Source organism: Sceloporus occidentalis, unplaced genomic scaffold (genome assembly GCF_023333645.1).
Source record: "Sceloporus occidentalis isolate IW3139 unplaced genomic scaffold, rSceOcc1.0.p SCAF_7, whole genome shotgun sequence".
Classification (NCBI taxonomy): Eukaryota; Metazoa; Chordata; class Lepidosauria; order Squamata; family Phrynosomatidae; genus Sceloporus; species Sceloporus occidentalis.
In genome coordinates this window covers 43,560,107-43,585,812 of record NW_028316987.1, presented here as the reverse complement: position 1 = coordinate 43,585,812, position 25,706 = coordinate 43,560,107, and the positions used below count along the sequence as shown (strand labels likewise).

The 25,706-nt window shown below is 35.9% G+C and overlaps 1 protein-coding gene across 1 annotated transcript in view; it reads right to left on the bottom strand.

Moving 5' to 3' along the window:
- Positions 1-17,198, bottom strand: part of LOC149309631 (protein-glutamine gamma-glutamyltransferase 4-like) — a 32,054-nt gene extending 14,856 nt beyond the window's left edge. The window contains exons 1-6 of the mRNA XM_089532466.1: positions 17,183-17,198; positions 15,916-16,095; positions 13,189-13,295; positions 12,103-12,232; positions 11,197-11,318; positions 8,512-8,619 (exon numbers count right to left, since the gene is read on the bottom strand). Coding sequence (XP_089388592.1) covers positions 8,512-8,619; positions 11,197-11,318; positions 12,103-12,232; positions 13,189-13,295; positions 15,916-16,095; positions 17,183-17,198 — 663 coding nt within the window. The remainder of the gene's footprint in view (positions 1-8,511; positions 8,620-11,196; positions 11,319-12,102; positions 12,233-13,188; positions 13,296-15,915; positions 16,096-17,182) is intronic.
- Between the last annotated feature and the right edge of the window lie 8,508 nt (positions 17,199-25,706).

The window sequence follows — 25,706 nt, the reverse complement described above, 5'->3', positions numbered from 1 at the left end:
AGCACTCTGCACCGAGCCCAGAAACCAAAAGAAGCAAGCAAGAAGGAGGAGGGTAAGAAGGGACTTCGGGACGCAGAGAAGCCCGGGGAAAGCGCGGGCGCTCGGAGCCAGCTATCAGCTTCGGCGGCAAGAGCGAGCCTGCCATTCAAACTTTCAAGCAGCAAGAATAAAAAAAAAGGGAGAGAAAGCACACTCCTCTTGGATTAAAATCTCTGTGCTAATCTCCATTGCGGCTTGTATATTTGCAGTTAATCAAGAGTGTGCAATAAAGCTGGGACAAACAAGCACAACGAAAGAGGAAAGGACATTGTTGTTTTTGTGCATGGTAGCTCCGGAAAAGATATCTAGGAGTGAGTGAAGTAGCTATTTAAAAGAGTAACAAGATCGGGAAAGACACCCCTTTCTAAACATTCCAATTTAAAAAGAAACAAACAAACTTTATAGCTCAACTGGACTCTGTTTCTCTTCTTCCTGTTTCCTGCTCTTTAATTTGGAATTACAAATCAGAGCACTGGAGTTTTGACATTGAAATCATTTTGTTTTGGGACACCAGTAGCAAAAATTATTGTTTTGGAAATAATATTTGGGAAAATATATTTAGAAGGTGGGTTAATAAATTAATAAATTCCCCTTGGAGTTTATAAGTGAAGACTGGAATTATAAAAACACAATCAAGGAGATAAACCAACTTTTGAACATTGAACATTGAATATTGAATATTGAACTTTGAATATTGGAAACTGTTAGGAGTACTGCAAGGAAACAGCAATTGAAACTTGTGGAAGGAATTATTGGAACATTTGGTAAAACTTAACTGTCTAAGAGAGTTTATATTCATTGTATTTACTGTATTCATTGTATCCACTGTATCCATTGCAACATACTGAAACAATAGGCACTTGAGTCTGATTTATATAACAACAGCAATAGTATAACAGTATTAATTTGTAAAAGCAGTTCAGAGGAAATAGTATATTGAAGAGGGATAGTATATATATATATATATATACTTTCTCTCACTGTGACACTGTTGTAAATTATTGTGAGAATTTTTAGTCTTTGCTAGTTGATTATCTCATTGTTTGGCTAGAGCCTTGCAACTGACCTTGAAAGCACCTGCAAAATAAGGGATTGCTCAGTATAAAGTTTGACTCCCTAAGGGGGAAAAAAAAAAGAGAGAGAGAGAGAGAGAGACCACAAGAAGTCTTGATAATTATTAAAGAGGCTGGTTTGCAAGACGTGTAACTAGAGAAGGGTAACACCTGTGTTATCAGAGATAAGGGTGAGGGAAAGTAAAACAAAAGGAAAGCTGAAAAATTGGTGAATTGTAATAATTGGTATTGGCAATTAAACAGGTGCTTTCAAACATATTTGTGGGCTCTTAGATACATATAAAAGAAAAGGACTTTTTGAAAGCAGAAGAGATCAAAAGACTGGGCTTGACAATTGGGATAATAAGGGATTGGAGCTAAGATTGTGAGTAGTTGTATGTTTGGTTGTGTACCAATAGAAATACTATTTGACTGGTTGAATTATATAGAAGGAATGTCTGCAAACAGGAAAACAACAGCTCAATTTACATCCCAACCACCAAAAAGACCATCCCTAGAGACAGTGCTCAAACCTACAGAATATAATGAGTTGTCAATGCTGGATGAAATAAGAAGGATGAAGGAGGAGCTGAAAGAGGACAACGCAAAATTGAGATCAGATTTGAAACTGGAAATTAGGACTGAGATACAAAAAGAAATGGGAGAAATAAAAGGCTCCTTGGAAAAAATAAACAAAGATTTGGAGAAAATAACCAGCAAAGTGGAAAATCTTGAAAGTAATTTAACGCTACTGGAGAATAGTGTCACACAAACGGAAATAAAAGTTACTAAAATTGAAGAGGAGAAGAATGAGGATAGACGTAAAATAATAAGGCTTGAGACGAAACTGAGACAAAACTGTATTAAGCTACGTGGTGTACCAGAACAAGATCAAGAAAATCTTTATAAATTTTTGATTCCTATTTTGGCTGATTTTGTGGAGGAACCAGCAGAGCAATTCCCCTGGGAGATTGACACCTTATACCGCATAAGCTCTAAAGTCGCAAGACAAAAGAAGGTACCCAGGGATATTGTGGTGAATTGTGTACGAAAGCAAACGAGAGATTTGATAATACAACAAAGTTATAAAAAAGAATTAATCATTGATGGACGTACAATTCAAATTTTTAAGGACATTCCCAAAATTGTATTAAAATCGAGAAAAGATTATAATTTTCTTTCAGACCAATTAAAAGTACATGGGATTCCATTTAGATGGGATGAAGTTGAAGGGTTATCTTTAACCTGGAAACAAAAAAAATACAGAATCGACACAGTAGAGAAAGCAGCGGACTTTTGGAAAAGAAACAGAAAAGATATTGAAAGATCAAAAGAGCAAGATCAAACGGGATCCAAAGAAGGTGTGAAGACGAGACAAATGATAGCGAGAGAAACAGAACAAAGCAAAAAGGAAGAAGGAAAAAGATCAGAAGAAAGGGATAGGTCAGAAGGAGAAGAAGAGGAAGGGAAGAGCTAGTGAAGTTGTGAGATTAATGTAATTGGGTTGTAGACATAGATATATTTGTATATTTGTGATTTTTCTTTTTTTCTTTCTCTTTTTTTATTTTTTTATTGTTTTATTGTCCTTTGTATTCTGAATATATATTTTTTTGGTTTTGGGTGGTATGCGCAGTGGTTAAATGCCTGTACTGCAGCCATTTACTCAAAACCACAAGGTTGCGAGTTCAAGACCAGCAAAAGGGCCCAAGCTCGACTCAGGCTTGCATCCTTCCGAGGTCGCTAAAATGAGTACCCAGACTGTTGGGGGCAAATTAGCTTACTTGCTAATTAGCTTACTTGCTGTTCACCGCTATGATCTTTGGAATAGCGGTATATAAATAAAACAAATTATTATTATTATTAAGAGAATTGATTCCTCATGTGTTTGAAAATCTAACCAAATAAAGTTTGTTTTGTGATAAAAAATATTTACATAAATACATATAGAGAGAGTGATATAATAATTGAACCTAAACAATGAAAATATTAAGCTGGAATGTGAACGGAATGAACTCACCACATAAGAGAAAGACAATATTCCATTTTTTACAAAAACAAAAGTGTGAAATAATCTGCTTACAAGAATCGCACATTAAACAAGGGGAAGAAAAATTTATTGAGAACGGGAAATTAGGGAAAAATTATATATCAACAAATAAGAAAAGGAAAAAAGGAATTGTAATATACGTAAAGGAACAAATAGAATCAAAGGAAATTTACAATGATAAAAAAGGCTATGTACTAGGAATTGAAATCAAAATAAATAACAAAAAGATTCTCCTAATAGGAATTTATACACCACAGGAAAAAAAAGCTAAGTTCTTTGAAGAATTACAAAATATTATACTAGAACAAAAATATGAAGATATAATTGTGCTAGGAGATTATAATGGGGTAATTAATCCTGAATGGGATAGGAACTCTAAAAAACCTATAAAAGATAAACAGGGCAAACTGCCAAAATCCTTCTTTAGACTAATGGAAAATGTGTGTTTGGTGGATACGTGGAGATACCTATATGGGAAATCGAAAGAATATACACATAGGTCAGAAAGACATAAATCGATGGCTAGAATTGATTTAATATTAGTTACTCAAACCCTATCAAAAATATTGAAAGAAATGGTAATCTTACCAAGATCAATATCAGATCATAACCCCCAAATAGTAAAATTGGAAGACACTAAAAGTGAGAAATCCTTTTATAGATGGAGACTTAATATTGATCTTTTAAGAAGTGAGGAAACAATCAAAAAAATAAAAACGGTAATACAAAATTATTTTAAAGAAAATGCAGATAAGGGAATTGGAATCGAGATTGTTTGGGACGCGGCAAAAGTGGTAATTAGGGTTTTTTTAATACAACAAAATGCGATAGTAAGAAAAAAGAAAAATCAAGAATTAGATCAATTAAATAAAAAACTTAAGGACAAAGAAAACTTATTAAACAAAAAACCTAAGGATGAAAAACTAATTAAGGAATGTAAATTATTAAGAGATAAAATATCACTGGAACTGACAGAAGAAGTAGGAAGGGAAATGAAAAAGGCGAATCAACAATATTTCGAAAATGCCAACAAACCCGGAAAATGGCTAGCATACAAGTTAAAGAAAAAAAGGGAGAAAAAACTGATAACAAGAATAAGGAAAGATAATAAAATAATTACTGAACAAAAGGACATTATAGAACACTTTAGAGATTTTTACACCAAATTATATACGAGACAGCAAAAGGAGGAGATAAGATTAAAAGATTTTATGAAAGAAGGAGAACTATTTAAGATAAATGAGATCCAAAAGGGAAAATTAGAAGCAGAAATTACACAAGAAGAAGTAGAAAAAGCGATAGAGAAAAATAAAAATGGCAAATCGCCTGGACCAGATGGATTCCCTATAGAATTTTATAAGATCTTTAAGGATGAAATAAAAGAACCATTACGAACAGTTATGAATAACATCTTAAAAGGGAAGATACCAGAAACGTGGAAAGAATCAGAGATAGTACTGTTACAAAAAGAAGGTAAGGATATATTAGATGTAGCAAATTATAGACCAATTTCATTACTCAATATTGATTATAAAATTTTTGCAACAATTATGGCCCAAAGACTTAAACAATGTATAGAAGATAGGGTAGATGAGGATCAATGCGGATTTTTGCCAAAAAGATATATGAAAAATAATATGAGATATATATTAAATATTCTGGAGTATTACGAAAGACATAATGATAAAAAATTAAGCATGATGTTTGTTGATATGGAAAAAGCATTCGATTCGGTGGATTGGGAAGCGTTATTAGAAATTATAGAAGATATAAATGTCGGACCAAATTTTAGAAAATGGATTTCTCAGATTTATAGGGAACAAAAGACAAAAATTAATATTAATGGAGATCTATCAAAATTGGTTACTATTGAAAAAGGGACAAGGCAGGGTTGCCCTCTATCTCCACTGCTCTTTCTATTAATTATGGAAGTTCTGATGAGTAGAATAAAGAGTGACAAAAGGATACAAGGGGTGAAAATAAAACAATATGAGTATAAAATACGGGCCTTTGCCGATGATGTAGTAATAAATTTGGAAGACCCACAAAACAATGTTGAGATACTGATGAATATAATTGACGAATTTGGGAGGTATACGGGATGTAAAATTAACAGGAATAAATCGGCAATCATAACTAAAAATATGAAGAAAGAAGAGGAAGATGAGATAAAGAGAAAAACTGGAATAGAAGTAAGTAAAAAAGTTAAATATTTGGGTGTATGGATAACAAAAAAGACGAATGAATTATTTGAGAATAATTATAAAAAGTTATGGGCAGAGATAAAAAAAGACCTAACAAATTGGAGTAAATTTAATTTATCATTATTAGGAAGAATAGCGACGATAAAAATGGCGATATTGCCGAAAATTCTTTTTCTATTTCAAATGATCCCTATTATTAACTCAAATAAACCAATAAAAATTTGGGAAAGAGACATATCACGTTTTATTTGGCAAAATAAAAGACCTAGGATTAGATTAAAGTTGTTACAGGATGCTCAGGAGAGAGGAGGTATGTCCTTACCAAATTTACAATTATATTATGAGGCCAGTAGTTTAATGTGGATAAAGGATTGGATGAAATTGGAAGAAAAAAGAATGCTTGAATTAGAAGGTGAGGGATTAAGTTTTGGATTCCATGCTTACCTAGCTTATGATAAGGAAAAAAGTAACCAACTTATTAATAATCACTGTGTAAGAAAGAATATAATGAGGATTTGGAACAAATACAAAAGAAATATTATTCATTCATTACCATTATGGTTATCGCCACACGAGGCTATTTATAGGAAGGAAATGATCAGAAGGGAAAAGTGGTTTACTTATAGAGAATTGTTAAAAATTGAATCAAATAAATTTGTAATAAAAACCCAGGAAGAATTGGAACAAATTGGATTTGATGCTGGTTGGTATGCATATAGGAGAATTTATGAGAGAATGAAGAAAGATTTAAAAGAGTTTGGAGAAGAGGAAAACAAAACAGATTTGGAAACACTACTAATCAGTGAACAGGAGAAATTGATTGGGAAAACTTATAAAAAATTATTACAATTAAACACGGAAGATGAAATAGTTAAAGAGACAATGATAAAATGGGCTAGAGACTTTGGTTATAACATACCACTGGAAAAATGGGAATATATTTGGAAAAAGGGGTTGAAATGTACAGCATCCCAAAACTTAAAAGAAAATTGGTATAAAATGTTTTACCGCTGGTATTTGACACCGGAAAGATTAGCAAAAATTTATAAAAATAAAAACAATAAATGTTGGAAATGTGAAGAAATAACAGGATCGTTCTTACATTGTTGGTGGAACTGTAAAAAAGTTAAGAAATTTTGGAAGCAAATCAGAGAGCTGATTAATGAAATACTACATATCAAATTAGAAATGAAACCTGAAATATTTTTTATTGGGAATATTTGATAAGGAAATAAATTTGAAATATGGGAAACAATTATTTTATATGGTAACAATAGCTAGAATGTTGTTGGCACAAAAATGGAAAAATAAAGATATACCAAAAAAAGAGGAATGGCTATTGAAACTAACGGAAATAATAGAAATGGATAAATTAACACAAATAATAAGAGATAAATCTATAAGGAACATTACAGGAAAAATGAAAAAGGAATGGGATTTGGTATTGGAATACATGAGGAAACAATTCGAAGATTATGATATCTAATTTGTAAGTGTAACACATCTGATTTAACAATAATATTAGGTGAATAAGGATGATATTCGTAGTGGAGAAGATAATTATATTTAGTAAAGGAAGGTAGATAATATAGGAAAAATATAAGGTGTATATAAGAGATACTGGTAGAATGTTATAATGTATAAAGAGGAAGGAAGTCTTTTTAGAATGAATGTTGGAATGGTGATGGGAAGGGTGGAGGGATAAATGTTTTGTTTTGTTTTGTTTTTCTTTTCTTTTGGATTTTTGTTGTTGTTGTTATTGTTGTTGTTTCTTTCTTTTTTTTTCTTTGAAGTAAGAATTATTATATATAGATATGTGTTTATTTGTTTGTTTGTTTTTGATCAAATTTAATAAAATTAAAAAAAATTTAAAAAAAAAAGAAATTTTCACACAGTACCTGCAAACTAAATACTTATGTTAATTTGTATATTTTTAAACAAGATATATAAACTGTCTTTTAGGCTAAACCCTCCAAAGGTGGCATGCCACAAAATGTAAAATGACATAATGCAATAAAACATTGAACAGGTGTTCAAATTAAACCCAAATAGCACTATATACACAACAGCACACAACAAAGCCCCAATGGAATTATTCTTCAAGGTGAACAGCTAAAATTTTAGGATGCCCTCCAAAGTTTACAATGTTGGGGCCTGATGAACACCCATTGAAACAAATGTCCAAAAAGAAAGCCAATACCAAGAAGGCCCTTTCTCTCATTCTCACCAGGATAATTCTAGTTGCACATGGGCACTCAAAAGGGTCGCCAAAGGCAATCTGAGAGCCAGGGTAATTTAGGAGTTTATAACATTGTTATAAAAACCCAGCTTACCTTTCCCATTTTGAATTCTAATTCAGGATGCAGTTGGGTATTATCAGTTGCATTTTTCCACCGATGCTGCGGGCCAAGCACAGCCTAGCTAACTTCCAGCTAGAATCCGAGCTCAGTTGGCCAATTTGCAAAGCTGGGATCTTCCCAGTTTTGAAAAAGAGGCTGGCTAAGCTCAGATTCTAGCTGGAGGTTACCCAGGTTGCACTCGGCCGGTGGCATCAGCAGCAGAATGCATGTGATAATACCTGGTTGCATCCCAAATTAGAATTCAAAATGGGAAAGGTAGGCTGAGTTTTTGAGCAATGCGATAAACTTCTTACTTTGGAAAAAGGCATTTCTAAAAGTAGCCTGAAAACATATGTTAGAATTTTAAAGGATGGAATTTTATTTATAGTTTATTTGTTTATGATAATAGGTTTTGAAATGGAAGATTTAGGAGAATTAGAAAGGGAATAAAAGTATTGGAACACAGTGCAGTGAGAAGGTAAATGCTTACTTCCCTAGCAAATATCTTCAGGGCTTCTTATGATAAAGCTGAGCCCCTGCCTCAAAGGTATGCTAATAGGTGTAGTTTGCCCACCATCTTCACAGTAAACATGTCCTTCCATCCCTGAGCTAAGGACTGTGCAAGAGATGCAGTGTGAATATGTTCTCAGATGTTAATTCCTGTAGTATGCATTTTTTGCAGAGGGAGAGGTGTTCTCTAATGACCATGACTAGTGAGAAAATTTACATGAGTCCTGATTTGTTGAGGCAAACAGTTATTTTCTTCCTCTGAACAAAAAGAATACAATCTGAATAAACAAAAAGAATAAACTATTTATTAATGGACATACCAGTGCTGACATGACTCTGGTGATCTTCACAGGATCTCTCTTGTCATTTGGCTCAAGTTGGCTCTTATCCAAAAGATATATGCAGCAATCCAAGATGTCTTCCTCAAACTGTATTTGTGGCAGAGAGCAAAGTTTGGTCACTCGGAAACAATTCACTCCTCAAAACCTTGCTTTCATTTACTAAACACAACATAAAGCTCTGTTGAACTAGAGTTTAAACTGCTTCCTAAGACTCATAGTAAATACAGAACTGTCTGCCTTCCCTGAGGTCTTTTTTTTGGTAGAGTTCATTGCTTGCTCTGAGACCAATGCAGCTACCTACACAAGGGGTTTTGTAGAAATATATCTGCTACAAATCACTAGTAATCTCTCCATTCATAAAGTAACATGGATTTATATCCTCCAAATTTTTCAAAGGGTCAAGATGGAAAAAGTTTTTAATAAGGAAGAACACACAAACCAGAAGAGCCTACAGCAGTTTCCTTTTGAGTAAGCCTACTAGAAAAGGTGACGTTCAGCCTCTTTCTTTCCCTGCTGCTGAGTGCAAACTATTTTTGCCCTTTTAGCTCTGTTTGCAGCAACTGAAGTATGCTGAGGGCAAAGGTGAAAAGTGAGAGAAGGAAAGAGAAGCCAGGATACTTTAAAAACAACTGAATCAGTGGGATGACAGAGGATTAATTGGAAATGTTTGCTGTTAAATCAGGATGGTTGGAGGGTATGTGGCAAAATGTATTTTATAAAGACTTAGGCATGATATATAGACAACCCTCTCTCTAGAACCATCCTGTATCACTATTTGTGTGCTGCTTCTACAGATTGCCTATATAGGGGAAGTGAAATTAATTATTAAATCCTCACCTATCAATGAAACAGAATAGCACAGCACACGATACATTCTTACAATAAGTTACTATTGATGAGATATATATGCAGCAATTTTTGTGGTGAGTCCCCCCCTCATTTGAAACACACGTGATCCAGGTGAATGGCATGAGAGAGGGTTTCAAAGGTGTCAAACTTCTAGCAAAGACTGCCAGGCCAAGGCTAACTCAGAAGTAGGAATTATTGTTGATCAGCCTTGTTGAAGAGACAGTGAACATGAAAGTGCTATGGACTACCTAGCCAGCAAAAAAGGCATATAAAATACAGGCACAAAAGAAAGGGAGTGAAACTAGCATGCTGGTTGGAAGAAGCACACTTCTTCTGAAGCTTTCTCGGAAGAGGTCCAAGCAGTTTGGCACCCTCCATGCCTGACCACACCGTGGTCAAGTTAAACATCCCCCATAACTTACAGTTCCCCATGGCAATCACGCTTAACCCCTAACTAGAAAATCCTCCCAGGAAGACAAAACAGGAGGTGAGAGGGTTCCTACCCACTGGCTGTATTTTGGTAATTCTTCTCCATGTAAATTGCTTTGAGCAACTTAGAGGAAGTATAGACCTATTACATTCCACAAACCTACTTAATGAAATGTCTGCCTTCCATTTTTTCCTCTCAAGCTGCACCTGCACTACAGAAATAACCTGGTTTGACACCACTTGAACTGCCAGGGGTCCATGCTATGGAGTTCTGGGAAGGGTAGTTTGCTGTGGCACCAGAGTTCTCTGACAGAGAAGGGTAAATATCTCGCCAAGCTACAAACCCCAGAATCCCATAGCATTGAGCCATGGCAATTAAGATGGTGTCAAATCAGTTTATTTATGCAGTGTAGATGCAGCTGTAAACACAACTGTACCACCCACCTGAATTTACAAAACATTTTGCTATGCAGGGAGATGATGGTAATCAAGATATATACATACATAGGAAAGACAGAGGCAGTCCAAGACATAGAGCTGCCTCTACCAAAGCTGCACTATTCAGACACCATTTCATGCACTTATCTAATACCCCTCATAGTACTGCATAGCAGGGCCTGCCCAGTAGTTGTCCTTGATGTGGGCTATACCATGCCACTTTAATTCATGTTTCATGCAGAAGAGTACAACCTGAGAGACTGATGTCCGAAGCCAATTCCATGATTATTTGACTCTGAACCCTGGTCCAAGCTTACCTCAATAATAATAATAATAATAATAATAATAATAATAATAATAATAATAATGTATAGCCTGCCCAATCACAAGGAATTTGGCAATTTATACAGCAATAAAAATACAGAGAATACAATAAAATAAAATAAAAATAAAATACAATAAGATAAAAGAGAGTGATGTGAGTACATAATTCACATTTAGACTTGATGGAATTGGGCCTGTCAATCACATGGGCTCCCAGTTCAGCAGAAGAGGAGCAGCTGGAAAAATCTATATTCAGTTTTTCCAGTGAGCATTCATGCAGTCATGCACATATCCTTCCCCACTTTTATTTTCACCATGTTATTTTACATGCACCCTTCAGCAAGTGAAATGACAGTGCCTGCTTATTACAGTCAGCCCTCCAATAGCTTCAGCCATCAATGGTTTGAAAATATTCAAAAAATATATAAATTCCAAAAAGGAAGCCTCAATTTTGTCCTTTAATATAAGGGGCACCATTGTACTATGCCATTGTATATAATGGGACTTGAGCACCCACAGATTTTAGTATTGACAGGGCGTCCTGGAACCATACCACAGTGGATTATAAGGGTCCACTGTATATACAAGACAAATAGAATGAAATAAATATGTTTCTTTTCTTACCTGCCCGTATTTCCAATTTATTGGATCCACGTTACCTTCTTCTGTCTCTGAATACAGACATCCAGTATCATTGAGGACATACTCAGCTTTTGGAGCCACATCAGGCATGAAAACAGAATCCGCTTAAAACAAACACAGAAATACATTACTTTTTTTGCTTAGTCAATTGTCAGAAAGTTAGCCTAGAAAAAAATACTTTCAGAGAGGGGCAAGCAGCACAGCTGTCAGAAACCAAGAGATTTCATAGCCAATGCATGCAAATAAAATAACAGAGGGCTCCTCCAGATTGCTAAATATGATGAGATATACTAGGGAATGTGTGTATGTACAGTCGGCCCTTCTTATATACGGATTTTTTATACACAGATTTAAGCATACACGGTTTGAAAATGTATCAAAAAAGTATAAATTTACCTTGATTTTCCATTTTTTATAAGGGACACCATTTTGCTATGTCATTATATGTAATGGGACTTGAGCATACACGGATTTTGTTATACACGGGAGATCTTGGAACCAAACCCCAGCGTATAACAAGGGTCCACTGTACCTTCAAGTCACCCATCAACTTATAGCAACCCCATGAATTTTATAGTGTTTTTTTTAAGCCAAGGAATACTCATGGCTGGTTTGGCCAGTTTCTTCCTGCAGCTGAAGAACCCAAATCTTACTAGTAGAGTTGTATTTGAGACACTTTGTTTTTGCCGTGTCTGTCTTTTTGTTTAAACGGCCTTTGTGACGTTAAGATACCCCTGTGAGTAGTCACAACCCAATGATGTTGCTAAACATTTTTATAGTTAATTACTGGTTAGCACAGTCATGCCGTTTTTAGGAAAAAATGGCTAAAGCAGAGATATCTTATACATCACTGGTAGAAATTAAACCTTATAAAACTGTGTTAATTACCTTCACACCAAGGATTGAACAATACATAGAAAAACCTCTTTCCAAGGTCACAAACATTAGGTCCCGTTACTACTTCCAGAACGTATTTCCCAATAATTGCATCTGCTGGGCTCACCACAGAAATGAGACACTAAGAAAAACATGGGAAAATACATGCTATAACAGAAGAGGATGTGTCATAATTAATCACTGCTCTGTATATATGTGAATATATAGTTATCCAGGGGATGCACCATTTCCTCTACATTTGTCCAGAAAAAAGGTTGTTCAAGAGAGGAAACAGTGTCTTACTTTGGGATGCTATTTCATTATCACTAATGCAAATCTGAGCCCCCAGCTTGTTTGATGTTAGTACACAGCTGATTCGTCTGCTTATTAAATTCAGTGTTTTCCGACAGTTACCTTTTAGGGCTATTAATCCCAGTATCCCCCAGTTAATGTGGCCTATGATCAGGCTGGTAGGGGATTTGGGGAGTTGTACTTCAACAGTAGCTTTGCCCAAACAGAAGTCTTGAAATTCCTCAGTGGGGAAAAATAGAGAAAATGTTTCCGTTCTGTAATACACTTATTTTTAAACATTGTTTTCCAGTTATACTATGCATGTGTTTATACACACACACACACACACACACACACACACACACCCCTTGGACATACTGAGCTAGATTTAATGTTAATCCCAAAAGAGTAGATCCATTGAAATGAATAGGACCTACTAGGTATCTTTTGCATAAATCCTTTTAATTTTAGCAGGTATACTCCAGTTGGGATTATTAAAGATATTTTTAGTTTCAGAATTAGTTCTTTTTAAACATGTTTTGTGACACGGGATGTTAGGTAACCTGGAATGTTTTGGGGAAAGAGGAGAAAATTGACAGCAACTCTTCATTGTCTCCCAGGTCCCTCAGGTACAAATTCCGTTCTTGGCACAATTAAGGTGTCACAAGAGAGAAAACATGGAAAGACTCAGTACAATGGACACCTATTATGTCCAGCAAGAAAAAGCACCTTTTTTATGACAGCAATAAAATATAAATCAACAGGTTTTCCAGACACTTCAGTGTAGGACAACCCAAATGTATGTACCTCCTTCCCATTTGTTTGACCGATCTTAGCATGCCATCCCTGGTCATTCCTCTCGGACTTCGTGTTCAAGGATAAAAGTGTCCCATCAGATTGCAAAGGTGTTTTACCTGTTATAAATTCATAAAGTGCAATATTAACAAATGTTAAGTGAAAATAAAATAACAGCATTTCTTTTCAGACATTTCCTTTGAGAATACTAGTCAGATTCACTTAATATAAATGAATTTTAAACTTGCTGCTGTTGTTAAAATGCTACAATTAAAAGGCTACAATTTGTCCACTTATCTCTTGCCTTCGCCCACTGAAATTTAAATTAAAACCAATACAAGCACATGAGTAAATGAACACCTGAGTAAAGACATACTAGATGTTATTGTTAAAATATGGTTAAACTATATATATAATTAAAACATAAATTATGAAAGCATTACAAAGGCACAAGATAAAATTCAGTAGATTGGCAAAAGCCCTTGCAGTGAGGAAAAGATTTTTTAAAATGTCCAGTATGTGTTGTTTCCTCTTGAAGGAGCAGAATGGTTGGATAGAACATGATGTGCAACTCCTTCTCCTCAGGGCCTTTGGCACTGAGCAATGTGAAATGGAGGGGACAACAAATAGAGGGGAAAGAGACCAATGTGAGAGTTGTGTGGTTTTTGTTTGCTTTTTAAACAAGTGTTGGTGTTGAGGAAGAATGAGGAGAAAAAATGTGTGGTTGGAGAAGAGGAGGAGTGGAGCAGCCGAGGAGAAAAACAAGAAGCACTAGCAGAGTGCAGGAGGGATACTGAAATCCAGGAAAGTCTGGAGCAGTGGCAGCTGGCTCCTTCCAAGTCAGAGCATTAGTGAATCCACTCTGGATTTGGGAAGCTGTCTTGAACCATATCCCTCAAATAAGCTGGATAGCTTCCTTAAAGTCCAGACTCACCCCAATAACAAGGAAACCACCAGCCTCTACTGATCCACAGTATGGGAAAGATAAAGAGGAAGAGACAGAGGAGCTTTAACCAGTTGGATTGACTCAGGAAGAGAATCCAGTTGCAAATGTCTGTGGAACTGCAGACACAACTGCCACTATCTCATTAACAGTGGCACTGACTTTGTAATTTTATCATGTTTTTTCATCAAAAGGCAGATCAAGAAATAAGGATTCAGCCTGTGCTGTATGGGTTTACACTCTCCCTGAAGACTCAGGTCCACATCTTGCAAACTAGGTGTACCCTAGTTTCAACCCTGAGCCTGGAAGCTCAAGATTCAGCGGTGACTAGGAGCCACTTGCATAGTTTAAACTGTGCCCATTTCTTGAGATGTGAGATCTGGCCACAGTGACACATTCCTTAGTTGCAGCCCAGTTTAATTACTTTAATGCCCTGAAGATGGTCTGCCTTTGAAAAGTTCGACTGGTCCAAAGAGCTGCACCCAGATTGCTATCCCGAGCTGGCTAAAAGGAGCACACAAATCTCTTGTGGCAACAGTTGTAGTGGCTGCTGGTCTATTTCTAGGTACAATTCACAGTGCTGGTTTCAACCATAAAGCCCATATATGTCACACCCACATGATTTGAAGGGCCATATTCTTCCTTATGCACCTCCCTGTGTTTTGAGATCTGCTGGGGAAGCGCTTCCATCTGTCCCAACACTTTCATAGGTACATCTGGTGGAAATGCAGTTGAGGGTCTTCTCAGTGGCTGCCACCAGTTTCTAGAACTCCCTTCCTAGAGACACTAGACTGGAACCTTATCTATTTTATTTTTTGCAAGCAAAGGCTTTTCTGTTTTAACAGGCATTTGATGACTGATTGTTTAAGGCCCATCCGACTTAAACAACATGCTACATTTTACTATTTGTTGTTCAAGTATGTGCCGATGTGTCTGTTTTAAATAGTTGATGTTTCGACTGGTTTTAATTTTTTATTGTTTAATTTCCTTTTCACTTTTGTATTTTGTGGTTTTTAAAAATATATGTTTTTTTAATCTGTTGCAAACAACTTTGAGCCCTGAACTGGGAAGAGGGTGGGATACAAACAAACGAACAAACAAACGATTCCTAATGTTAACTAAATGTGTCCATGTGAGTGTTTGTATCTTGAATGACTACAATCTGCCATTCTATATCATCCAAGATATAGAATGCTGAGCTCTTAACAATATTGTTACATTATTAAAGGTAACTGAGTATTTGAATGAGAGGCTATCTGGAAAGACCAGTATAAAACACATATTGTCCATTCCTTCACTTCTTAGTGAGCCATTTCCCCTCCATTGGTCATCATCTTGTTCCTGTCAATATGTCCATTTTCCAGTTAAATTTCATTGAATTTGAAATTAAAATTCTGAAAACAAGAACATTTCCCCTGAATATTCTTGGGCCCCATACAGACAGGCCAAAATAAAGCTGCTTTGGGTCACTTTGGAGGTATGCTATTTAAATGATGCATGTGTCCTAAGAGTCCAGAAGCTGCACCAAAGCAGCACTCCAGTCCTTAGCACTGGGTCGTGGCTTTAATGCGGCTTCCAGACTCTTAGTATGCATGCATCATTTAAACAGCATACCTCCAAAGTGAGCCGAAGCAGCTTTATTTTGACCTGTCTGTATGGGGCCTTGAACTTGTACGATATGTTCTAACTGAAACCCTTTGTCTTTTCTGATTCCAGAATAAGTAATTTCTGAAAGGTACTACAACATATATTCTTAGACTTATTTTAATGGACCATATAAAGATACATTTGCTTACCGATGCTGAGCTTCAGGATGATTTCATCATTGGCTTTCAGCTCCCTGCTAAATGTCACCTTCAAACTGAACTTCTGTCCACGTCGAACAATCAGACTATCATTCTTAAACTTATCAGTATGGTGGAGACGGGTATTCTCCTTTCTGAGGAAATCAACTCCAACAGCCTTCAGAAGACATCCTGGAAATGACAGCAAACATCTATTCACCCTTCTGTTCAAGTTTTCATTTGTTCTATGTAAATGAAAGGATGGCTTTGAGAGTTAAAAGACAAGCTCTGGCTAAATTTTGAAAACTTCATGTTTGTGTCAATAGCATAAGTTAGAATAAATATTCTTGTTCTCGCACTTTGTAACTTCTTTGTTTTGTCTGACCAGCCTCTCAAAACAAGTTAACTCTTCATTCTTCTGTGCCATTTTCCTTTTGACCATTGCAGTTTCAACTAGCAATATTTTAAAGGAATTTTAAAGAAGTACATTTTAAAACAATATGCACAATGTCTCTAGCTACACCAAGGATATATGAACTGCATTGAATCCTGAGAGTAAGGAGGAGTTGTGGATGCCCAAACTGTTGGTATTCTGGAGAGCATTGCACTTCTCCTGAGAAAGCCAATTTACAGCTTGGGTTTTCTCCTGGTTCTGCTTTTGTCACTAGACACTGAAGTTGCACCTGTGGTTCAGAGTGCTTTGCCAGCTATGGCTATTTCATCAGTTGGGGTGATTCTTTGAAAGTATTGTCTGACCTGAAATATACTACATATTCATTTCTAATCTTAGTTCAAAGTACTGATTGTTAGTTTTTTGTGGGTTTTTCGGGCCATGTGGCTATGTTCTAAAAGAGCTTCTTCCTGACGTTTCACCAGCATCTGTGGCTGGCAGCATTCTCTGAAGATGCCAGCCACAGATGCTGGTGAAACATCAGGAAGAAACTCTTCTAGAACATAGCCACATGGCCCGAAAAACCCACAAAAAACTATGGATGCCGGCCATGAAAGTGTTCGACTTCATACTGATTGTTAGTATGGTGTGTGCATGCACAAATGTGTGTTCAAGTTACCTCTTGACACATAGAGAGCCCATTAATTTCATAAGGTTTTTTAAGCCAACAAACACTTAGATGTGGTCTTGCCAGTTTCTTCCTCTGATATATAGCCCACAGTACCTAGTATTGGTTGGCAGTCTCTCTTTTTCACTCTGAGGTATCAAATAAAATCAGCGAGGAAGAAATCAAATAAAATAGTATGAGCCTTTTTCTCATGTACATACCAGTTGTCTTGCTCATGATGCTTCCTGGGCTTTGCTTCTCCAAGATTTGTGAAGTTAGCTGCTCTGTGTGGCTGAATTTTGTGAGTAGGCTGAAGGAACAACCCTGCTTTTAACAGATTTTTTGAGGTGACAGGGTGCACACCCTTTTCCTGTTTTGGAAGAGGAAGTTGAAACAAAATAGAATCAAGTTAACTTTACAAGGAATGTAGAATTATATTGATGCAAGGAAAACAATTCTTATATTAAGCAAGATTAGAATCACAGCAAATAAAATTTTGACAGGTAGCCTATATGAAATCAAAAAGACGTTGTATGCGTATTTTTGTGTTTTCACCGAAAAGGGAAATAAAGCTAATAAATTTTATTGAATTTAATGTTCCATTAAATTTAAACGTATAATTAAATGTATTTTTAAATTAAATTAAATTTTAATAAACTTTCCTTAAAATAATAATTTTTTAAATCCTTAAAATAAATTAAAATGTATTTTTAAATTAAATTACACTTTAGTAAACTTTCCTTGAAATAATTATTTTAAAACAATTCCTTAAAATAAATTAAAATGTGTTTTTAAATTTAATTAATTTTTAATAAACTTTCCTTAAAATAATTCTACATTGATGGCAAAAGAAATTTATTTTCAAATAAATTTAATTAATACTTAATAATTACTATGCTAATTATTAAAGGGTTAAGGGTTAACACAGTAATTCAATTGTTAATGTAATCTGATTTGATTATGTTTATGCCAGAAAAGGGATGTTTTAACAATTAAAATTAAAAATCTTTTCCAGAATGAAGGTTAAAAAAAAATCTGATCCTTGATTTTACTCTGTGGTGGTGGGCATTTTGTACTTAGATTCCAAGACCTGGAAAATGAATTCTATCTAAAGCTTTGAACTCTGGGATAGTTAGCTTCTAATGGGGATGGGAGGAAGACAGACCTCTTTTTCTGTAGAAGTGACTGAGACTGCTAACCTCAAAAAAAAAAAACCTCAGGCCAGTTCATCTGAGGCAAGTTATTCCTTAGAAAAAATGTTGAATCCTGTAATCTAAAGCCTTAGGCAACTCATCTATTCTTTTGTAAAAGGTTGAGCCTAAGGCTTGTAATTCTCCAACCCTAAAGAACAAACAAATGAACAAACGAAAGAAAGAAAGAAAGAAAGAAAGAAAGTGGGAAGCACTTTACCAAAAAATCCCAGAAAATGAGGCTTTGGTTAAATTTGAAATTTCAAACACATGTTTTCTCCTTCCTCCAAGGCTAAGTTTTGAGCATCTCTGAATGAGGCAAATACGTCAGTAGGCTGCAATATTTGCTACCCTAGTTCTATATATATATATATATATATATATATATATATATATATATCCTAATGACGTTTTTGTTGTCCCAGATGTTTTTCTGGCAATTCCCAGAGCCAGTTGCAACGTTTTCTTTCCACCCTGGAGTGGGTTTCTTTTAAATTCCAAGATATATCAGAATAAAAGTATCTTTTTCTTCATCTTTTAAAAAAGAGTTATAGTGTATTATGTGTCAGTGAAATGACACTTTTACATAATCCTATAACTCTGAGTCAGAAAAAAAAGTTAAAAATAAAGGAGAAAGTTTGCTTTTTAGGCCATAGGACCTCCTTAGCAAACCACACCAAGATTTTAAAAGAAAACCTTTAGCAGGGCCCAAATCCCAAAAAACTTTTTTTTTGCTACAAACAGCCCAAAGAAAGATTGGACTAAGAGGAGACAACAACCAGTAAAACCTGAGGAACTGTATTGAATGAACTCACACTTCTTTCAAAGAACAGCTCATTGGCTTTGGGGTCGCATTTTAGCACTGTGCCTAGTTTAATCAATTAATAATATTTAATAACTTAAGTCTGGAGAAACATTACTCACATGTGTGTGAATTTCAGCACGGTAGGTGGTGGTGGCACAGCTTAAAATGTCCAAAAGACAGCAGTATCCACTACTCTGATGTGGGAACTGCAAAGAGAGGCATCCAATATTTATAGAAACTAAGCTCTACTCTATCATTGTGTCTTTGTCCATCCCAACCAAGTGCCAGTGAGACACAAATACCTTGATTATATCATTCATATCAGAAGTCAGAGAGACATGTTTTCCATTCCATTCTTGATTGGTTTATCTCATTTAAAACTTCCCAGAATAAACCTCTATCTAGAAGAAAATGTTTAACAATTGGGTCCTACTAAAAACACATCATCTGTGGGATATGTCTGGGCAGATCTTGGCCAGCAGTTTGACCAAATTGAAGTAATCTTTCTAGCCCCTTCAACCCACTCCTGTTCAAAGGCCCAGTTTCAAAACACTAATTTTTTAGAGGAATCTATACTAATGCAAACTCAAGTGGGGAATGTTGTTTCTGAGTGATATGTGTATGTATATGCCTTCAAGAAGACCCTATGAATTTCATAGAATTTTCAAAGCAAGCAATAATGAAAGGTGATTTTTGCCAGTTCCTTCCTCTGAAATATAGCCTACAGCAGCTTGCATTTGTTATCAGTCTGCCATCCAAGTACTAACAGGGCTGACTTTGCTTAGCTTCTAAGATTAGACAGGATCTGGTGCCTTTGGGGTATTTAGGACCTTTCTAAACCATACTCCATATTCCTTTCAAACAAAGATGTAGCATAGTAATGGAGAAGCTAGACCTATCACTCCACACAGACAGGCCAAAATAAAGCTGCTTTGGGTCACTTTGGTGGTATGCTGTTTAAATGATGCATGCGTCCTAAGAGTCCGGAGGCCGCACCAAAACCACGCTCCAGGAATGTGGTTTTGGCGTGGCTTCCGGACTCCTAGGACGCATGCATCATTTAAACAGCATACCTCCAAAGTGACCCGAAGCAGCTTTATTTTGGCCTGTCTGTATGGGGCGTAAGATAGTAAAATCTTCTGTTTGTTAATGCAAAAATATGATATATCTTGGAGTACCATGAAGTTCAAAAATACCCCCTAGAATATGTTGAAGTTGTTTTTATTTTTTATTTGATAGTAAGCAGAAAATAAAGTAGCAGAAATAAAAAGAAATGGTAGCATTGCATCAGGAATGGGTAATTTCCATAGGTCAAGACCTCCTCCCCCCCCCCCCAGCATTGTGCCATTTTGTAAAACTTAAAAGGTTTTTTTAAATTTATTTACTCTTTTTATTTTTATTTTACATGCTCCTTTTCTCATAAATTAGACCCAGGGTGGCTCACAAAAGAGGTTTTTAAAAAAGTACAGTTTTAAAAACGCAATTAAAAACATCACATTAATATAACAAGTTAAAAATAAAAAAATCATTAGAAACATACTATGTTGAAAATTCTTTGGATTCTTCTTACAGGCTCAGAGTTGAGTCCAGGAGCACACCTGACCTGCTAGTTTGAGATTTCTGGGGAAGTGTAACCCCACCCAGCACAGGCAAAGTCCCTATTCTCTGATCTGCCTTATGACTGGCCAGGAGCACCTCTGTCTTATCTGGATTAAGTTTCAATTTGTTTGCCTTCATCCAGTCTATTACTGACAGCAGACACTGGTTCAGCACAGGGACAGCTTCCTTGGAATCAGATGGAAAGGAGAGACAGAGTTGGGTCCCATCAGCACATTGGTGACATTGCACCCCAAAACTCCGGATGACCTCTTCCAGTTCTTTCATGTAGATATTAAATAACATGGGGGACAAAACAGAATCCCGAGTGTTATTTTGCTTTCTAATGGTTGTGGGTGCAATTTCACTTTATGCCACACCCAACATAGGAGATTATTGCACAAAGCTTCTCTCCTGATGCTGTTGGGTTTTTTAAACACCTGAAACAGCAATGATTCTTATCATATTACCATGCAATTGCAAATTGATAACAGGTTGGCTATAGATTTTATCGCACTGCCGTTCCATTTACTTGTTAGCTATCCGAGATTAATCAGTAAAAGACTTGTCTTTGGCAGTGGGGTGTGTGCAGTGAAAGATCTTTAAATCCCGTTTTTATTGCCTCAGATGAAATGGTTGCCTCCTCAGTGCTAAGAAGCCTTGCTTTCAATGGGAATGGTGTAGTATGTTTCTCTATGCAGTGAAAGCTCTTTAAATCCTGAGCAACAGGGATCTATTCCCCTGTTGATCAGGAAGCAGCTGGCTGATGTTGTCACCATTCTCCAGCAAGGGAACCTGCTTTTGGCTGTCACACCAGAAATCAGTCATGGCAGGGGGTGCAAATGTCACTCAGATGCTTCTCAAATGGGACGGGGAACAGACCCCTGCTGCTTACAGTGGCTGCTGCCCAGTAAGTGGGTACTAGGTTGCTGGGTCAAAGTGGGTGACACTATTCAACTATGTAACTATGATAGTTAAGGTAGCTTAGGTAGCTAAGTAGATGACAAAGAATTCCAGCCACATATGGCAATATTTTCTACACAGTTATACTGTAACTTTGTTTTTTCACATAGAAATGGCCATTTTAAGGCAGCTCACTTCCCTGATTCAATAGGAATACATTTTCAAATAGATTTCCATCACACCAAAGCCTGATGACAAAAGAAAAAACCCCAACAACCTTTGTTTCTTCTAAGCAATGACTGTTTCCAGATTACTTTGTGGAATGGTTGCTTAACTTCTGTAAAATGTTTTTAGTGATAATACAGGGTGACATTAAAATTGGCTAACCAATTAACTAATTGGTTAATTAGTTCAAACTTTGGAATAGCCCAGTCTGTTACAGAATCTAGAGCAGGGTCCTCTCTGTCAAAAGGCTGTAAAGTACTTACGTTATTATTATCATCATAAAATACCTATGTTAATGTTATCATCAGAGCAAAATGATAAAATGTAAGTTTTCATTAAAGAAAATCGGATGGAGTTGATACAAGCATTGAGATTCAGGATTCTTCAAAATCCTGGAAGCTGGTGATTGTTAGGGAAGGTTATTCTCAAGGAACCTGTCATATTACAAGAATTATGAGCAGCATGATCTTGAATCCATTGAGTCATCCGCTTTATTGCTAGAGTCTGCTTGCAAACTGACAGCTGTAATAAAAGCAAGTCACTAAGGGTTTTTAAAAAAAGTAATGTGGCCAACTCTTACGCTTTCAAAAGTCTGGTGAACATCATATAGGTTTTATTCTGAGGTTTCAGAAAAAGTTCCAACTGAATAAAAAGTGTCAGTCTTGATTGCCATTAGCTAAACGTGAGAAGAAACATTTTCAATTCAAACAGAAAAATAACTAATAACTAAGAAGCTTATTGTTTGGTTTATTAATTCAGCTTATCTCTCCCAGTTTAAATTTCAATTCAGGCTGCATCCTGATCTTATCAAAAGGTTTTTGACTCCAAATTTGACACCTGAATACAGCCCAGGTGCATCCCCGCTTCCAGGAACGCCCCAATTAGTTCTCCCCCCCCCCCCATGCCAGCAGTGGCAAGCTGGTTAGACTGTTTTTGTTGTAATTTTAATTTTAATTGTATGTGCACTGTTATTTTGTTATGGATGTTTTTATAATGCTGTACACCGCCCTGATTATATAGAAGGGCGGTATAGAAATAACATTTTTATTTATTATTATGTGGCTCTTTTCAGATCTGGAAGTTTTCCAGCTTAAGAAAATGGCCACCAGAGTGCTCCTGGAAGGGAGGATTCACCCGGGCTGTACTGAGCTGGCAAATTCTGTGGTAAAACCTTCTGATAAGATCAGGATACAGCCCAAACTGAAATTTAAACCAGGACAGATAAGCCAAATTAATAAACCAAGCGATAAGCTCCTAAAGCTGTAATAACCTGAGAGCAAGGTAACTTTTACATTATTAGTTACTACTACTGTGTACTCAAACTGTATATTTTGCGTTAATAGATCTTACAGGTTTGTATTCAACTTGGAAGAACATGTGAACTTGCAACAAATCATCTCTTGAACTGTATGCCTTCTCTTTATACTCACATCTCATGGAAAATCAATATTGATCACTCTGGGGAACTTTCTGATTGTATCAAAATGATAAAGGATATCTACCAAGGGTGCACCCCTGTTCCACAATTAATGTGATTTTTATCTGGCTGTCCATGTTTCTGACCCAAAATTGATAATAAAAATATTTCTACACAATTGATTTAGTGGCTTAAAAGACTGGATGAACAGGTTGGTTAATAAATACAGATGAATTTATTATTAGAAAACATAGGACAAGAGAACAAACAAGAGTCCAGCTATTTCTCCTTCCCCTTTCTCTTTCTGGCTTCTCACTAGGGGTGTGTGTATATATTGCTGTATCAAATTGTTGTAACAAAAAGCAGGATATAAATAAATGTTTTATTTATTATATTTATTAGGGATACACAGTTGGAGTCTGACAGCAAAATGGGGCTCTGAGCAAGATAGAAATACACTTCTTTTCTTCAGGGTGACATTAAACCAAGAGGTATTGGACAGCTGAAACAGCCTGGAAAAAAGGTAAGCTTTATCAAAAAATGAAAAAGTTTATATTGAAAATGTGACTTAAATGTTCTAATAATAATAATGATAATGATGATGATGATGATGATGATGATGATAATAATTTATTACTTATACCCCGCTCTTCAGCCAAAAGCCTGTCAGAGTGGCTTACAAATTATTTGGACATTTCCCTGCAGTTTTTCACCTTTGAAACAGTTCATTTATTTTTTCTTTTAGCTTCCTCTGGCTAGGAGTGCGCCTTCTGACAGCAAAACTGAGACATGCTGTTCAAAGACCATGTAACGTTTCTGAATTTAAACAGAATAAAAGTGTTTTATTTCTGTATACATGCATGTCTATGTGTGGCTGCTGCCAAGGAGAGTACTTCTTCAATGTGAAGTTGAAGGCTTTCATGGCTGGCATTCATAGTTTTTTATGGGTTTTTCAGGCTATGTGGCCATGTTCTAGAAGAGTTTGTTCCTGACATTTCGCCAGCATCTGTGGCTGGCATCTTCAGAGAATGCATTCTCAGAAGATGCCAGCCACAGATGCTGGCAAAACGTCAGGAATAAACTCTTCTAGAACATGGCCACATAGCCGAAAAACCCATAAAAAACTATAGTACTTCTTCACTTCATAAGCACAAACCCCAATGACCAGGAAAGGGTTTAGAAATCATACTTCTGAAACCTCTTAAGGGTTCAGCAAGTTTAAACCAGCTAACGACAGTTTTCTTAACTCAGTTCAAGGTAAGTGAAGACAGAGCAAGTGAAGAACACAAAAAAGGAAGAAAAGCAACCCATTCAACTGCACTTTGCTTCCAAGTAAATTATTCCATTACACAATAATAATCGCATAGAGATTTACCACACGTGGGGCAGAGACAAAGTTTGGAGAGAGATTTGTGGGCATATGGGACAATTAATCTGTAGCAATGAGTATGAATGAAGCACACGCAAGAAACCACAGTTGAGATAAAAATGATAAGTAAAGGGGCAAAACAAATACCACGTTTTGCTTCATAAGAACTACCTGACTATGTAATTCTTCTAAATTCCTAATTTTGTACAATCTAAAATTTTGCTTACTAAGGCAAGCAAAAGAGATAAAATGTAAACTATCTACAGCTACCCTGCAGTACTTGTTACTGTCAAATATTCAAATAATGCACACTGCACAGGAAATTACAAACCAATTTCTAAACCAAATAATGTAAATTTATCACATCTCCTTAGTAGTAATTTGTGGGTTTAGGATTTCAGCACCAAATAACGTCATTAATACACCAGCACACACACACAAAATGTTTCTAATACCTTATTTTGTAATATTAGCAAATTTATTTCTGCAAGTTCATCAGGTTTAGACCCTTGGTTGACAGGTTTCTTAGTCCGAGTCGGGAAAGGAAAGAGTCATTGACCAATGGCTGAAGTCACTTGAGTAGGTATTAATGTGTGGCTTTAGGATTCATTATATGTGTAGACCTGAAGGATTGTATCTATGTTTATGTAATGCGTTAGATTGTCTGTATTTATGTAATGTGTCTGACTGTTTAATAAAATAAAATTAAAATTAAAGAAATTATATACTTGATGCCTGAGGGAACAGAGTGAAATATTGGAAGGGGAGCTGCAGTTGGTAGGGGAATAAACTGATAATCAGTTGCATCCCCTCATGTGAGCAAAAGTGTTTTCCTCCAAGGCAAGATCACCAATGGATTCAGACCATAATGTAGAAGAAACTAGATGTCCTCTGGTAGAATTTGTTATGTGTTTTGCACTTCCAATATTTTTCTTAAGCTTTTTCCTCAGATAATTTCTCTTATTTCCTCCAAAATTCTAGTAATTCAGAGATGCTCTAACCACAGAAAATTAGTTCCATTCCATTTATCTTTTATATCACTATATGACATAACTCTCATTTACAGTGAGATTTCAATATGTATAAACTTAATATTTTCTTTCATAACTCATATCATTGTGTTATAAATAATGTGGACCAAGCAGCAACAGGGATCTGGAAATCAATCAGACTAAACCGTCTGAATAAATCTCCTGTTCCACAAATCTTACTAATTCAGCCCTTTCACTGAACAAGCTTC